Source organism: Carica papaya, chromosome 7 (genome assembly GCF_054855325.1).
Source record: "Carica papaya isolate Zhongbai chromosome 7, ASM5485532v1, whole genome shotgun sequence".
NCBI lineage: Eukaryota > Viridiplantae > Streptophyta > Magnoliopsida > Brassicales > Caricaceae > Carica > Carica papaya.
This window is the reverse complement of record NC_142315.1, coordinates 5,409,723-5,426,921: the sequence shown is the minus strand read 5'-3', so window position 1 is coordinate 5,426,921 and position 17,199 is coordinate 5,409,723. Positions and strand designations below refer to the sequence as shown.

Genomic DNA, 17,199 nt, shown 5'->3' with positions numbered 1-17,199 from the left:
ATACAATGTAATATATAATAAATTTGTATAAAACAAATAATTAAATTTGAATCTCCAATATTAAAATATAAACTATAATCTTTTATTATGGTATCTGTAAAACAATTTCGAATTATATTAATTAATTTAATTAATCAATATAGGAATTTTGGGAAATTAATTTCATCAACTTATTGATTTGGTTGTGTGTGTAGTAATAATTTATTATAAAAAGTTTGTCAATCAATAATTGGCAAATCTTATCAGAACAAAAAGTAGTTCGTTCTTGATGCCGACATCTATCAGGGAGTGTGTGAAATGAATCTTAATAATAATAATAATAATAATAATTTATTTAGTGTGTATAAATATATTTGAGAAAAAAACAAGAATGTGCATATACTAAGCATGCTTCATACAATTCAATTAAGAATGCATTTTTCTTATTTTTATAAGTCACATATATATATATGTGTGACTGTGTATAAAAGAAGTCTTATGGAAAAATTACAGAAAGCACATATATGTATGTATGTATGTATGTATGTATGTATGTACGATGGGGGATATCCAAATTGTGATATGTGTTCAATAAAGTCCCAGTGAAATCATTACCGTTTACCTTTGGAAGGTAACAAGATTCAACATTATCAACTGCCTTTTGACGTTTGCCTGTAAAAATTATCAGGTAAGAAAGCACAAAATCATGATATTTTGCCCAGCAACTTTGTATAAAGCCATGATGATTCCCAACTGAATGAAAAACAAATATTCTATATCGGAACCTTCTGCACAAGTTTTGGATTTAAACCAACAAAGCTCTCAAGAATCAAAACTACGAACAACATAAAATCATACCCATTTCAATGATTTGTTCATGCGCGAGTCATATCAAGATAACCATGAAAACATCATGTTATTGATTCTTAGAGTCTAGTAAATGAACGGCATTTCTGTGGTCTAATGAGATCAAACATTGGAACTTCTCTTTCTGGGGTTGGCCAAACCAAAGTTTTTTTTTCCATGAATAACGTTTTCTGACTTGTGTCCCACGAAGAGGGTCCAACTTTGACGACTTCAATGTTCTTTAACTCTTGACCCAGTCAACATATCAGACATATGTAACATATGAGTACCACGGCTAACTTATAACAAAACAGAAAGGACCTGCGAGAACAGTGAGATCCATGTCTATAACTGGATTGCATCCCATTCCAGGATAAAGCTTTTTCCACGCAAAATGAACAAACATGTCTATCAGACACATGTTTTGCACTATTTGGTCCTCATGATTGAATTAACTCTGTCAAACAGCATTTGAACAAACTCATCAGCTTCATCCCCACAAATAATATTCACAAACCTCATGCAAATAATGGCAGTGGGGGGTTCAAGTAAGAGATTTCCCAGCCCATTCTCGTTCTCTTCGCTTCTGTCTGGCTTGCATACGATTGAATTTCTCTTTCCCCTTTTCTAAAAGAGGATCATGCACAACATAGTCATTCGCGTCATCCTTGCGAGACATTTGGTCCTGCATGGGAGATTCAAATAACTTTTACATAATATTGGAAAACTCAAATAAGCACCATCTATGTCAAATATCTAATGTTTCTGCCATGCTGCGTGACAACGCCACATGACGGGCATGCCGTCAAAATATCACAACAAATATAATAAATAAAATCATGTACTCATGTGAGCTTTCCAAATACTGAGATGAAGAAATTGATATTAGACTAAAGATTACCCTGCCACGCTCAGGAGCAAACTTCAATTTAACTGCTTTCCAGTCCAATGAATCTTCGTTGTTGCCATCAGATTCGCTATTTGATGAAACTGGTTTCCCAGAAAAGGATTGCTTAAACCTCTCGAGTTTTGCTAAGATCTAAAATAATCATATGATTAAAAAAAAAAAGGCCACAGAAAAGATGAATAGCATCAGCACCAGGTGCAAATAAATAAAAGATGATAAAAGAATGAGGATGATGTGTTTTTGGACCACGACTCAATGGTTTTGAAGGCTTAAGGATTTTCATTCTTATCATTATGCTTGACTTGACACTTTATGGTCTCCCTACCATATTTTGATACATCAAGATCGTATAACAAAAAATGTCCTAGAATAACAGGAACAATGTCCGTCTGCAGCATATCACAGTAGAAACTTGAAAAAAGATTAAAGAATGAAACCATGATATAGAATGTATAAAAAAAAAGAAAGCTTGAAACAAAAATTGGATCATTAAACAAGAAACAAAAATGAGACATTGTTCGTATACCTACAAATGAACTCTCAAAATGCTAGAATAATAATCTTAGAAATCTGAATTGTGAGCTATGCTCACATGGGAGACAGAGGCATATACGACTTCTACATGAGGCACATAACTACTGGAGCAGCCGATACAAGGGTAAAGATCATATTTTGACTTTGTCCCTAGTTAGGACAGTAGAGAAAGATTCTTGGAACTGAGCAAACAGGACATGAGTGGAAAAAGAATGATGCTTTTGCCAGAATTTAGAGGCAGATGCCTGGCAGAGGATGTTCTCAACAGTGTAGTGAGCAAACACAACCACAAATCAAAATATTACAAGGAATTAATTCTTACTCGTGAGATGCCAAAAACTCATAGCTAATTTAGCTGTATCTTTTTCCTTCCATGTTCTTAGCAAACAATGCAAGATTCAAAGAGAACTCCTATATTTCAGCTTGCATGTAACGAAGGAAAAGATAAGGTCTAATTTCTTCCTCCAAAAAAGATAGATTGCAGATGGCTTGGTATGTTGTTGTAAGGCTAAAAGGAAGGGGGAAGGAAACATAGAAGTCTTATGTGAATGCTTTGGAAGTCCACAATTTACTTGCACTCATTAATCTATTTATGTTTCAAATTTACTTGCCATCTAGGTAAACCACAAAATGAAAAATCACACATGTTATCATCGAAGGAGGAAGATAAGTAAAATGGAGAAAGAAAAGGAATAACAAGGTTAACACAAACAATTTTATGAGTAACTTACTTCATCTTCACGTCCTTGAAGTCTGCGCTTCTTTTGCTTTCGCAATAACCTCCTTCGTTCAGTTTCACTAAAAAGCTGTAAATCTGTATCTGCATTTGCCACGCGTTCGGCTCTTGCTTCTGAGCCAATTCCCTTTTTCTTTAATGACAGCTTTTCCACCCTTGGTTGGTCATCATCAATGCCTTCAGTATTTGACCTGCTAAGGTTCAAATATAATCTTCTTGCATTCTAGATTCTTAAAACTAAAAGAGTCTAACTTGCAAATATAGAGAAACTTCAGAGGTAGAGTCATCCACAGAGAAGGTTCAAATTTTGAGTACAAACAAAAAACTTATTAAGAAAACTTAAGCAAATCAAAGGGAGTGCCTACCAGTAGATTAATTCACTTGATTGGTGCATTTACAAACAACCAATTTCATCAAATGTTTCTTTGCAGTGAAGAAAAATTCAGTAAAAGGAGGGCCCCAGGGAGTTGCTACCTCAAATAACAAATTACATAGTTATAATACAAAACTGCATTAGAAGTCCACAGATTTTCGTGGTTCCAAGCACGAAGCTGGTTATCCTTGAATAATTTCCAACCTCTCACTCATAGTCCTTTAATCTCTCCTTCCATACCATCAAAAAAATAGAAAAGGTTACAAGGTAAAATACTTTACCACCTCTCAAGCATAACTGTCATGCCATATCAAGCATAGCATAGCAGAAGTCAAACAAAATCTTTTTTTTATAAAGAAAAGAAGTAAGAAGCCAACACAAAATAAGAATAGAAAGAAAACTGCGAAAGCTTTTCTGAGAGAAAGATCAATAAATTAAAAAGATAGTTGCAAATAAGTCAAAATATCAATCCTGTCCCAAGATCTTCCTCAAGGGAGAGGATGCCCTTTTTATCAAAAAAATCCAAGGGAATGATGAAGCCAATGATCTCTAATGTTGCCAAAAGAAAACTTCCCCTCAAAATCTCTTCAGTCCCTTTAGTTCCAGACAACCCAGAGGACAGACAAGGCATCAATTTCTTCTTGTGCCTCTCCACCACGATGCCATGCCAAGCCCAAAAATCATAAGTCACAAAACTTCCAATCCTCGATACAAGGAAGATCAAGTGCAAAGTTCCAAGAGAGATGTCCCAGGAGGTACAGAAGCAATAGATGATCAGTCACTGCCCGTTGACACAAATGGCACACATCCACCAAAACTGCACCTTTTTTCCTCAAGTTATCTATTATAAGAATTTTACCTAGCTGCCTCCCAAAAAGAAAAAAGGAAGCAAATCTTTTAGTAGCTTTTTTATTCAAAATTTGTTTCCAAGGATTTTTTTTTTTTGAAATAAAAGTAGTTTCAAAGAAAATTTGTCGGGCTCATTGTCGACATTTCAGATATGGCTAAAGCACAACTTCATAGAGAGAATGCCAATCCTGTCGGAGATTATATCATGCAGTCAACATCATCAGGAGACAGCGGCGCATTCAGGACAAAAGAGAAGACTGGCAAAGCTATCATCCCCAGTCATTTAGATTCTGAATAGAGCCAACTTCCCATACTCTTGGAGGAACTTTCACCTCTTTGTTCCTTGCAATATTGAGAATGCATGATATTCGGTCAAACAAGAGAGATTGGCCACATCAACTATCTTTGTAAAATTTCACCTAAGGCAAGTGGATCCCCACACCATTTGGGAACCCACCCATTCTTCCCAACACCATACTTAGCTTTAAGAACCATCCACTAAGTGTGGCATATTCCTCATGAACCTCCTAAGCCACTTCCACAATAAGAGAAGGTTAAAAGTGATCAGGGACCTCAAGCCGACGCCTCCCTTCTTCAAAGGCTTCTTAACAAACTTCCAAGCCCCCAAATTGGACCATACAAATTGCCCCAAAGCACTAGCAGGGAATGGATTCCAATATATTAGTGATGCTAGCTAGGGTAGGAAAAGACTTAAGTAACAAGAATAAAGAGGATAAAAATCCAAGGAGAAAGTCAAGCAAAGAGAGAGGAGACCAGAAAGGTAAAACAAACTTTTAAAGGAATACTAGATCAGAAAATAAGAAGTCCAACATAACCTATATAATCCCTATATTGATAGCATTATAAAGCCACCAATCACAATCAAATTAGAAAACTACAAAAATGATGACAATATCATAACGGCCTACTCAAGCTCTAAATCTAGGTAATATCTCCTAAACATTACACAACCAATAATCAACAATTACAAGAATGTTTACTAATATAGTAAAGATTTTTCATTTCAACGTAACATCATTCCAGATCATTCTTGCCTCCATGGAAATAGATTACCTTTTGAGTTTTGAGTTAGAAAGCATTAAAAACATGAAAGGCTGGGACATGCACTTCATACGTACTTCAGCCTTGTGCTATTTGTACACTCCATGAGAAACAGAAAGTTAGCCAAAGTAGTAAGTTCTTTAGGAGCAAGTATGACAAGATCAATGCAAGAAAGAGTTCATACAACGTGATCTCCATAGCAAGGGACATCCTCAACATATTGTCTTCTTTCTAGGTTAACTCATTTTGATATTTCTTCATGAATTTCTAAAAATCTTTCAACCATCAAGAATAGACTTAAATCATACTTAGATGTTCAATTGTCAACAACTAACATAAGTGTAGCAACCAATCAACTGAATTTTCAGTCCGACTAGTGTCTTCAAGTCACTAATCCTGAATAACAGCATTAGGAGTTGGAAGTACATCAAACACTTTCAATACATCCATAGGGATTAATTTTTTTGAAATAAAAAGTATAAGAAGTATATTAAATCTACGGCACCAAGGAGGTGCCACCCATTTAGAGAAAATTTATAAATCTTTTAGCATATCAACTATATTCCTAAAATCTTCCATCCTATCCAAAATCAAATAACCAAAATAATGAAACTATCTATCCTTAATTCTATATATCTCCCCTTCAATCACATTAAAATTCCTAATTTTTCTCTCTTTCCATACCACCCAAGAAATAGTTAATGGAATAAGATTAACAAATTTTTTCTTTTTACAAGTCCCCTCTCATGCCCAAATCCCATCCCTCACCAATCCCCCTATAACCTAATTAATCCATAAACAAACCATAGACCATTGTCCAAATATTATAAACCACCAGACACCATAGAAGAATATGATCACACAACTGCAGCATTCTTGCAGAGATAACATGAATGCACCATGGTCCTCCCCCTTCTCATCAACTTGTCAATGGTCAAAATGCATTCTCTACCCGTCTCCCAAGATAGAAAGTAATTCCAGGAGGGGCATTCACCTTCCAAATCTGCTTGGCCGGGAACCGCATCTCTTCTTCCACAGGGAGGTCATTGTTCCATAGGGATTAATAACTTGGTCAAGTACAATTCAGGGCTCCATCTTCCACAGGAAGGTCATGCATTCCGACCTGCATGCATTAGTAATCTGTGTTTCTAGCCCCTATTATGAGACAACCCTTCTGCTTGCATTCCGGAGAGACTGCAGTGACGAACTCACCCTAAGGGCAGTGCATATCACCAAAAGAGAACCCATTACGAAAACACCAGTCCCTAAAGACAACTCAAAAGAGACCAATCAATGCAATATCACTTTTGTAAATGCAAAAGCCACTGAGCAGTAACTTCCACCACTTGCATCAAATTTCTATAGAGACTCTTTCTTGATGAGCCTTCTAAGTGAAAAAGGCAACTAAACCCTTTAGAGATTTTTGCAAATAGCTGCCTGGAGCAAATCCTTCCATCTTTCTCATTGTCCTTGCTCCACTTCTCTTGCACTACTGTACTCTGTCAATTTCATCTATTTTCATCTAGCTATTCAGATGGCAAGATCTAACTTGCCTGAATAATTTTTGCACCCTTTTTTTTACTAATCCGATTCCCTCAGCCTTTATTGATTCTCTTCTAGGGATTTTGCTCCAATTTCCGCATTTTCAAACTAGGCTCAGCCAGATGTCATGGAACTTGCTTTCTTCTAAGAAACTGAATAATAGATAAATGAAAGAGTTTACTACCTTGACTTTCTTACTTGACAATTTTTTACCTTTCTTGCTTGTCTTAACCTAATCCTAATTAACGAATTTGGAGTCTTTGGATTCTGGTTGGGGTGCAACATTTCTATTGTTATTAAAATAAAAATCACTAGTTTTCCTTTACCAGTGGAATGGTGGGTTGTGGAAGAAATGTCATAAATTATCTTATCTATTATGATACCAGTGCTCATCACGATAACTTGTCCGCACTAAGGATTTTAGACATGATGCTCCTGTATATGTACATCTACAAACCCCTGCCAAGGCCCTTATTTTCCTGAAAGCTAAAATTCAAAATCTACATATATTTTATCCTATTAAGCTACTCAATCATACCATTCATACTAGCAACCAAAGTGTGAGTATGCACCAAGCAAGGTATATATGCCAAGCATAGTCTATGTTAGAAGAAACAAAGAGCAAGTCATAAACTTCTTCCGAGCTGGTGAGAGCAAAAAGACACGAAAAGGGCTAGGTTCCACCATATCCTTACCCAGAAGCAGAAATTTCTTTGCCTTTTGAATCAGATGTCCCTGCATAAAAGAATACATATTGTTGAAATACTCAAGGTAATCACATAAATAGATTAAGTCAAACAGACAAATGAAGATATACCAATATCTGCAGCTTTTAACAGACAATTCAGAAGTAAAGAAGCAAATAATTTTTATTAATTGATTTTAAAATATCTGAGCTAGCAATTAAATGCAAATTTGCTTTAGTTCCCACCTCTCAAGCTCTCTTTCTTCTCCTACCTTTTCTCCCCCTGCTAATTTCCCTAATCTGCTTTCTCACCACTAAAATCTCTCCAGAACTAAATCAAAATCTGCTCCATATGACTGTTAAGGAATTGGTTTCCTAATCATGGTACTTTTGAGTCTATGTTGCGCAGAGAGAGAAAACCCAAAGCCAACTGTCAAGAAAGGACTAGGAGTGGATATGTGGCTGTTACGGAATTGGTTCCCTAATCTGCTTCCTCATGCTTTTCTTTCGTTGCCTACTTTTAACATCATTTCTTTACCTGTTATTTTTTATTTCTTCTGCTTCTTTTGTTGTTCTCATTAATGGAGGTCTGTCGACATTCTTTAAGGCATCGAGAGGGCTCCAGCAGGGGGATCCTCCATCTCTGCTATTTTTCATCATTGTTATGGAAGCTTTGAATGGGTTATTGATGAAGGCTAAGGAACGAAAATTGGTGAGAGTCGTTTCTGTGGGTAGGAATGACAGTTTTCTTGAGATTTCACACCTTTTTTTTTGCAGATGACACATTGATCTTTTGTCAACCTGATGTGAGGATATTACTACATTTAAGGTGTGTTCTTTTGTGCTTCCAAGCGGTTTCAAGGCTCAACATAGAATTGGTCAGAATTGGTGATAAGGGTGATAAGGGTCGTCTTGCTAGGGTGCTTGTTAGAGGTAAATAAAATTTCATTACATGTGAATTTTAGGACTAAGAAAAGAAGAAAGATTATTTAGGTACCCTTATTTAGCTTTCTTCTAGATTGTAGATCTCCCAATTCCTTCCGTTTATTAAGTACTTGCCGCCGCATTCTTGCATCAAAATTGGCCTCATCAATATCATCGTCGTCATCATCATTACTATGATCAAAAGATGTAGTTTCCACATCTTTGTTTGCTCCTTCATTCTTAGAACTTAGAGCTTGTCTAATAGATAATTGGACATCCCTTTTTGTCTTATCTTCAGAGGAGTTCTGCACATTTTAGAAATTAAGTGAAATCAGTCTTAAAGATGTTATACAATCAATAATTTACTATTAAAATACAAAGACGATAAATGTCTACAATGTGCAGTGTTTGCCATTTAAGTCTCGGTACCACTACAGCCATTTATACCGGGCTGAAAGGCAGCCTGAAAAAATGCTGTATGGAAATTCAAGATCAAAAAATTATTGCATTAGTGCTTCAATTTGTTCCATGGACTTCCATCCAACCAAGAAAGGAAGGGGGAAAATTAGGGGAAAAAAAAAACAAAAGGAACAGGAACTGGACCATTACCAGTTCTTTACTCGAAAATTCTGACTTCAAGAGACGAGGATCATCCAGCACATCATGACTGCTTTTGATTTTTTGCTTCACAGCTGCAAGCTCCTTCTCCTCTTCTTCAGCCTCTTCCCCAAATGAAAGTAAGTTCAGCTTTCTACATGGTGCAAACGTGACAAAGGGCCCGTAAACAAAAAAGAGTCCAAAACACTGATTCCTTCTCCATATTACCAAATGATCAGATAGGATAAGAGAAAAATTACTTCACAGCTTTCTTCTTTGAATCTTTTACTTCAGCATCAGCTACAGGCTGAATCAAAGTCTTTACCAGAGCTCTAGGAATGATATCTTCAAAAGGGTTCCATAAAACCTAATTAAAACAAGGGGTTGGTAAAGCATCCTTCTGGCATTGCTACCATAGAATTTCAGAAAGAGAAAATTTGACCACAGGCCATATTTCAGAACCAAAAAAAGAAATACTCACCTCAACAGAACATATTTTAGGGGCAGGATCCAATGGCCAATCATTCTTATCGGTATCAACCTCACCTATTCTCATAAGATTAAAAATTGAGTCCCCAGTCACCTGAAAGGACACAAAAGTTTTCTTGAACGTCAGTAAATTGTCTTCTAAAGAATTCTCAACTGAACGATGAATGTTCATTACCTTCCCAAAAATGGTATGCTTTCGATCAAGCCCTTCACATTTATCTAGAGTTATGAAGAACTGACTTCCATTTGAATGAGATGACCCAGCGTTTGCCATTGCAACTATGCCTCTATGGTTAAACCTTAAACGAGAATGGAACTCATCCGGAAACACACCTCCATATATACTTTCCCCGCCTACATTGAGCCCCAAAGCATAAGTGAAAAACGTCAGTGAACATCAACTCACCAGTGAAGAAGACCTACAAAGGTCCTGCATACTTAACCCTGTTTCGTACTTCACCTCATTCACTGACCCAGTAAAACTTAAGCAACATTTTTCTACTTTCCATTTTCTAAATCCATCATTTTTACATAGTGCGGAAGTTCAAAAACCAGATAATCAGTACACAAGAAGGATAAAAGCCGCCGAACACGAAAGAAAGCAAGAGCAATGGATAGTACTCCATTTGGTACCTCCCTACTCCAAGAAAGTTAGAGAGAGAGAGAGAGAGAGAGTTTTCAATTACTGCTGGTATCAATCTAGATTACAACTATTAACAAAGCAACAGAGAAAACAAAAAGCAGAAACATAGATTGCTAAGGAAATCACCTGTCCCAGTGCCGGTGGGATCGCCTCCCTGAATGAGGAAACCCTTGATGACGCGGTGGAAGATGGTACCGTCGAAATACGCTTCGAGGCATAGCTGCACGAAGTTCCTAACAGCCTTGGGTGCCTCTTTGGGCCAAAGCTCGATGTCTAGCGGACCGTACGACGTGTTCACTATCACCTTACCCTTCGTCGGTGGCTCTAGCACATACACCGTCGACATCCCTTCTCACTTTCTTCCAATTGCAATTTCTTTCTACTGCCAATTTACTCGTTACCTATTCGTGGTTTCTTCTGAGAATTGCATTCAGGCTTGAGAAATTAGGGTATGTTTGCTGCGCGGAAAGGGCTGTGTTCGTAGTCTGGTCTGAACTGGATTAAAAAATTACATAAAATGAAGAGAAGCATTCAGTCCTAGTTTGAAAAAAATTGAAAATTTTCATGAGATCAATCCCCAAAGGCCTGTGTTCTTCTATTTAGTTTTTCAAAATTCTCTGAGCTTAATTTTCATTTCAAATTTATCTAATTATTATTATTAGTGTTAACTAATACAAAATTATTTCGGATTAAATTTTATTAAAATTAAAAAACAATTATTTTCTAACCATTTAATTGCTATATATGACAACTATACAAATATTTAACACTATATATAACCAACATTATATTAATTGATATGTTAATAGAAAATAAAATAAGCAATGTATTTTTAAACTAATTTTTTCTTTCTAAAGATATAGTTTTCAGAAATCTTCACAATAAAATACATTTTCCAAGAAAGAAAAAAAAAAGCATAAAATAATAGTTTTGATCTCAAAATGTGAAAAATATACACCAAACTAATTGTCTTCAGAGCATAATCAATTTTAACAACATCAATTTAGAATTCAAAACATCAGAAAAATGAAGAAACTCAATCTTCCAAATCTACAGAGTCATCTAATTATTTCATTACACAGCTCAAATCCATTGTGTCTTGGTAAATTGCTCATCCTGAGAATAGGAAAGCATGTAATGATGATGCCTAACCAAACTCAAAAAGTGAATCATGAACTTCGAGACTTGCTCGGTTGCTCATCCTCGTCACGTGGAAGCTGGAAAGGAAAATGTACAAATTGGATCTTCAAAACACGCGAATCGGCTTTCTTATCATCAAACTTGTAACCTGCAGAAAAGCCAATGTAGTACAGCCTACTAATTTTATTATTTCAATATAATAAATGTGTATTATTTTAAGAAAAAGAAAAGAGTTACTCCTTATCCAGGATTCTAAAAAGCAGGTGTGAACAGAATGGTGGTTCGAGCATAATCAAATATGTTAATATGGCTGCCTTCAGACCATGATCACCCAATAACTCGGAGTAAAAATCAGCAAACATCCAAATTAAACATTCGGTGTATGCAGTTTACCTTGCAGAGCTTCCATTGCAGTCAAAGCGCAGTTTGCATCAACAAACTCCACAAAGCATAAGACCCTAGCCTTGTCTCCAGTCTGCAATGTACTTACAAAATGATCATTGTATAAAAAGCACAAAAAGGAACAAAAACTCCCAATTGATGCTTGTCGAAGAACCATCTGATGATTACAACAACGATAAGAAAACGATAGCTGGGAATGACGAGCACAGGCATGAGCTTAGACTTTGAGAGTTTAAATTAAACATTTACGGGGAGCAAGAGGATTGTTCACGTGAGATGATGATAACCAAATGGATAGTTAGGTCCATTTATCAAGTGGAAAAATAGTGAAACACAATCATCTTTTTTTTTTATAGGTAACAAATATGAAAAACTTACATGTCTAGCCTCCTTGTGAATAACTCTGATATCTTTGTAGCCAATAAATGGACGGAAAAGATCTTTGCCATTAGTCAAGGACGTTAAAAGAAGGGAGAAAAGACATCTATCCTCAGGAACAGACACAAAACATTAAGAGAAAACACGTCTTGTGTAAGTATATAGTTCATTTTCAAGCAAAGTTAAATGCTTTCTAATTAGATTGAATCAAGCATAAAACACTCATATAAGTCATGTAAAACACGTACTGCAACAACAAACACTGAGATAACCTTACTGCATTACGTGGCTAAGAAGAAAATCAAGACCAAAAGGATACGCCCTACTTCTCTCCTCGTACAGTCAGTCGGGAGCCCATCAACAAACAGAATGTTAGATTCTCCTGCACGAACTGAGATGTCATCGACATTTCTTGTTGAGCTGGGTTTTTCAGTGGCTGCTTCAGAAATGCCTGAAGTAGTGCCTTGTCTAGTGAGAGATCCAATATCTGGTCGCTGATCAATTAAACTGGGATCCTCGGGTGGAGCAGAGTAACGTGTAAAACTAGTGCCTGCTGATACTCCACCAGGACGAAGTTCAGGAAGAACCCCAATATTTGTAAAATCATCAGAACCATACGCCCCATACCGCAATGAAGTTCTCTGGTAGAAATGACTGTAGTGTTATATGCATAATTCACATCATGAAAAGCTGAAGTAAAAGTTCTTACATCTCTCGTCAGGAACTCTGAAGACAAATCTTGTAAACCATTAGAGCCGAATGCATGTGTAGATGCAAAGGATGGTACTTCAGGTGACAAGTGGCCAGGAAAGCGAGGTCTTATCATACTGCCTGTCATAATTAGGGCTACAAATCAAGATATTTGGTCTAAATTGTAAAATAACTGAGCACAAAAAGAATAAAAATCACCACAACAAATAGTAATCTTTCAACGATTTTTTACTCCTCATTTGGTTCTTTTGGGTAGCAAATTAGTGAAACTTAAAAGGACCGGCTGTTATACCCCAGCAATTACTTCTGTGCAAAGCACAGCTCCAGTAATTTTAGCAAAAAGCACTCCCATAGCAATCGTCTGCTCTAAAAGAATAATAAGTGCAAACCACCATATATCCAGATCAACAAACATGGAAGAACAACATAAAGCAGGGAAGCTGAGGAGAAATTGCCAATAGAAATGCCAAGTTCAAGACACAAGTCTGAAGCTGCATTGGGCATACTGTGTAAGTTGAAGGTTCAACACTGTTCCAGGCATAGATTTTCAATACACAAGACTGTATTATGAAGTGCTAGGATCACATGCATTTTCTTTTTGTAGCTATTGCTAAAAGAGAGGAGCTTATAGTACATAAAGCCTATGAATGATAAAGAAATGGGGGATTCACTTCAGCAGGCACAAGGGTTTTGGAATGAAAGAGGAACTGATTAGCAGAAAATTATAGCCTACTTACATATGTTTGGCTCAGAAAATGTTTGCAGCAGCACATAGCACTACACAGAAAGGGAAGCCACCAAACTGGAAAATGCACAATATTTTCTAATCCAGTAGAATAATATGTTACCTAGAGCATTTTTTTTAACAAGATACCTATAGCAACCCTAAAAATAAAATTTAATTTAAAGTTTAAATTTGGGGTTTTAGGAGCACCTACTGGTGCTGTTGAAAACAAAATCAGGCACCAAAATTAGCATTGATCAAATGACCAAAAATTTCAAGGTCCAAAATAACATAGATAAGAATATCTGAAGCACTTTCTTTTGTTGGAGATTAATCTAATTAGGATCTACTTGCATGCATATTTATTATCCTATGAAGTGCAAGTGTGCGCGTAATGTTCATAATTAATAGAAATTCACCAAACTGTAAAATTAAAAATATTTATAAATCATGTCATGAAAAACTAAAAGATAAAAGAAAGTAATGTCTTCATGTCTATTTCCCTGCTCTCTTTTTTAAGCAACACTTCCCATTAAATAGATTTAGAGCTATAAATAATAAAATCCTAATAATGATATCATGGCCATAAGAAGAGAGGAAAATCCCAAGTTAAACAGAATAGTGCATGTGCCATTCTTGCCCATATTCATATAACAACCGTGCACTAATTTGGCGATATACACAATACTTGCTTCAACAACCTGTTAGTTACTAGCTGCGGCACAAAGAAATGCATTTATTCTATGTATCAGTTTGAAATAAGTAACGGAGTAATCAACTTTCCATTTTAAAATCACAATTCCATTTCAATAAATGAGAAAGAGGCTCCTAGACAACTTCATAGCATGGGGGATGACCGGAGAGAAATGCTGCATGGAACTTTGCTCTGAGCATTTGAAGTTTCAAGCCAAGGTGATGTTGGGCCTTGCACTCAAATTGTACTACCTCCCTTATTTCAATTATAACAGAACCTTGTGAGCGGAAAGAGTTAATAAAGCATAAATAGAGACAAACAAAACAAGAGGCCCAAAAGAAAAGGAAGCATCACATATTCACCCAAGCACGATTTTCATGGCCAGTCTTAGCATATTGCAAGCCTTTCCAAAAACAAGAATGCAATGTATTATTTGAATTAAGTTGGTCAATGACAAATCCTCCATAACAGTAAGACAATTCAAAGCATGCAAGGAACAGGGAAAGAAAGGGCAACGTAACAAGGATAGCCAAATCAGAGGCAGAATTGACATTGAAAAGGAAAAAGGAAGCGAAAGGGTGCCCACAGGACTCATGGAATGTCACCAAACAGTTTGTATGTGAACTAAGTAAAAGATGTGCTACTTCTAAATCATGCCATAACCTAAAATATTGCATAACCATCTATTGTTCATCACCAAACCCATAATTTGCAAACCAAATATCAGGTAAATGAGAGTTAAACATACAAGAAAATAGTAACAAGAGAAGAAACACAAATCAGCTCGTTAAAACAGTCTCTACAAAATCAAAATTAAATTACCATTTATATTACCGAAGCATTTTAACAAGCCAGAATGCATTCAAACATTTTCATCAGCATAAATTCAATTTGTTTTTGAAATAAGGCACAACATTTGAAAATATAGCCACACTTAGCCTCAAGACATTTTACAGATCATAAACTAGCTAACAATAATACTGCTAAAGAAAGTAATGAGCCGAGCTAAAGTTCATTCAAACATTTCCGTAACATAATATATACGAATCAAGACATACTGCATGAAATTGTTTCAACTCATTGTTTAGCTTTCATGCAATCAATCTTTGCGCAGATATTTGAAAGGAGAAAAAACTCATTTGAAACTGTTCACAGACACTAGAACACGTTTGGCATTCATCATTCATAAAACTGAGAGATAGCAACTAACAGACGAGAAAAGAGAAAGGAAAAAGATTAAAAAAAAAAAACTAATCCCACAATTCTGTCATTCATTCAAAGGAAGTCTATATCTTCATTTCATTCCTAATCAAAATCCATTTCGTTCTGCATTACAAAAATGAGGGAAATGAAGAGGAAAAAGGAGATCAATGTATACCGTTCTCGTACACCACCGAAACTCGGTTCTGTTTCTGCCACCTCCTTCTTGGCCTTTTTCCCGAAACCTCTATTCTTCCAAAGATCCTCACCGAATTCCCTCGAAATCCTCACTCTTCCGGTCTCTGTTTCTTTTCTAATCAGACCAAAATCCCTCAAAACCCAGAAGAATGAACCCCAAGAGAACCCTCGTCTCTCTCTCTCTCTCTCCGACCCACACACACGCACACTTATAAGAAAGGAGAAAAGCTTCTCCTTTCTCTCCTCCTCTCTCTCCCTCCCTTTCTGTTTCCCTTACAAATAAAACCTAGAACCCAAAACCTCCATGCAAAAGACCTTCTCGAAAGCCTCCGTTTTTTCTTCGTCGCTTCTTCTTTTCTTCTTCAAGCGCGAGCCCCTACTCCTCGTGCTTCTCTTTCGCTCTCGAACTTCACAGAGACAAAATTTGATGTAATTAATGTTTTGATACAAAAACAATTTGTTTATAATAATTTTAAATTTTTGTATGAATGTTGTTTATTTTCTCTAAATATTTAAATATAAATTAATTTTTAAAAACTTATATTATTAAAATATTAACACATAATTATCTTTCTTAGACTAATGGAGGGGGGGATTTTTGGGTTGGGTTTAATCTTGGGTTAATGGCCAAAATTAGGTTTTGTTTTGGTTTAAGATGAGTAAAATGGGTTTTAATGTAAATGACTTAACATAATGGTTTTAAGGAGCATACTTTATTGTAATTCTACATTATCTTTACAAACTATGAAGGTCATTTTCATTATAATTATAATTTTTTTATAACGAAATTTTAAGATTTATATTGTTTATAGTCACAAAAAATCGCGCAATCGAGATCTTTAATTGTTGCTTCTTCTTTTAAGATAGTAAAATTTTATAATACATTTTACTATATTTATCGTATTTTTTAATAATATTTTAAGATATTTTTTATTATTTTAAAAAAAAATTAAAACAAAATAATCCGTCTTCTCTGAATAAGATTTGAAAATGAATTTTGTTAACGATGCACCTTCGAGATTTTGAAAATGTCTTAATTGATTATCTTTTTAGGTACTTTAAGCTCATATTGCTTTAATTCGTAATTTTAAATGTATTGTGCTTTAAACTTGCAATGTTTTGATTATTTGACTTTTTTTTATTATTTTACTTTAGAAAGTTAAGAATTGTTTGGTAAATTATGTGGATTTACATAAAATTTTATTTGTATATCATAACAACTTTTAAAAAAAATTATTATAATGTTTATTGACTTATGGATTCAATTTTTCTCACTTGTACTTATTAGTCTATGTAATTAAATTTACTAATTAAGATACTCAATCAAAATCAATATTTATTATTAATATATACAATTAAAATTTATGTTTAGTGTTGAGATATTTAATTAGATTATAAATAAATTAACTATATTTGTTGAAAAATATTTATGTCATCTAAATAAAAATATAAAAAGAAATTTAGCATTAGATTTTCTTTTTTCCACATTATATTATAGTTTGCTTTCTATATCTTTAAACTAATTTTTAGGTCTTTGGCATATTTACATTTTTTTATTTGTTTTTGCTGTTGGGTATGTCGTCATT

At 35.2% G+C, this 17,199-nt stretch overlaps 2 protein-coding genes across 5 annotated transcripts; both read right to left on the bottom strand.

The window, feature by feature from the left end:
• Positions 1-815: 815 nt before the first annotated feature.
• LOC110821936 (Cyclophilin-like peptidyl-prolyl cis-trans isomerase family protein) lies at positions 816-10,771 on the bottom strand. Of its 2 annotated transcripts, none has more exons than XM_022051913.2 (10): positions 10,293-10,771; positions 9,699-9,877; positions 9,516-9,617; positions 9,295-9,401; positions 9,047-9,188; positions 8,511-8,742; positions 7,524-7,563; positions 2,998-3,196; positions 1,727-1,864; positions 816-1,510 (listed from the first exon to the last, which is right to left on the bottom strand). In XM_022051913.2, exons 1-10 carry the CDS (start codon positions 10,510-10,512, stop codon positions 1,370-1,372), a joined length of 1,500 nt encoding a protein of 499 aa, XP_021907605.1. In that variant the 5' UTR covers positions 10,513-10,771; the 3' UTR covers positions 816-1,369. The 2 variants fall into 2 exon arrangements, with proteins under 2 accessions (XP_021907605.1, XP_021907606.1); XM_022051914.2 differs by having other exon boundaries at positions 2,998-3,193.
• A 312-nt stretch (positions 10,772-11,083) lies between these two features.
• LOC110822085 (uncharacterized) lies at positions 11,084-16,053 on the bottom strand. 3 transcript variants are annotated; one of them, XM_088207102.1, is made up of 6 exons: positions 15,594-16,053; positions 12,796-12,913; positions 12,406-12,727; positions 12,087-12,148; positions 11,700-11,781; positions 11,084-11,454 (listed from the first exon to the last, which is right to left on the bottom strand). In XM_088207102.1, the coding sequence occupies exons 2-6, from the start codon at positions 12,910-12,912 to the stop codon at positions 11,336-11,338; spliced, it is 702 nt and encodes a 233-aa protein (XP_088063228.1). In that variant the 5' UTR covers position 12,913; positions 15,594-16,053; the 3' UTR covers positions 11,084-11,335. The 3 variants fall into 3 exon arrangements, with proteins under 3 accessions (XP_088063228.1, XP_021907784.2, XP_088063229.1); XM_022052092.2 differs by having other exon boundaries at positions 12,796-12,917; positions 15,594-16,052; XM_088207103.1 differs by having other exon boundaries at positions 11,345-11,480; positions 12,796-12,917.
• Positions 16,054-17,199: the final 1,146 nt, after the last annotated feature.

Coding starts and splice junctions, on each gene's coding strand:
- LOC110821936 (XM_022051913.2), bottom strand. CDS start 10,512: ATGTCGACGGTGTATGTGCTAGAGCCACCGACGAAGGGTAAGGTGATA. Junction 9,618..9,698: donor AGCATACCATTTTTGGGAAG/GTAATGAACATT, acceptor GTGTCCTTTCAG/GTGACTGGGGACTCAATTTT. Junction 1,511..1,726: donor TTGCTCCTGAGCGTGGCAGG/GTAATCTTTAGT, acceptor TCTCCCATGCAG/GACCAAATGTCTCGCAAGGA.
- LOC110822085 (XM_088207102.1), bottom strand. CDS start 12,912: ATGATAAGACCTCGCTTTCCTGGCCACTTGTCACCTGAAGTACCATCC. Junction 12,149..12,405: donor TACGAGGAGAGAAGTAGGGC/GTATCCTTTTGG, acceptor CTAATGGCAAAG/ATCTTTTCCGTCCATTTATT. Junction 11,782..12,086: donor TTCACAAGGAGGCTAGACAT/GTAAGTTTTTCA, acceptor AGTACATTGCAG/ACTGGAGACAAGGCTAGGGT.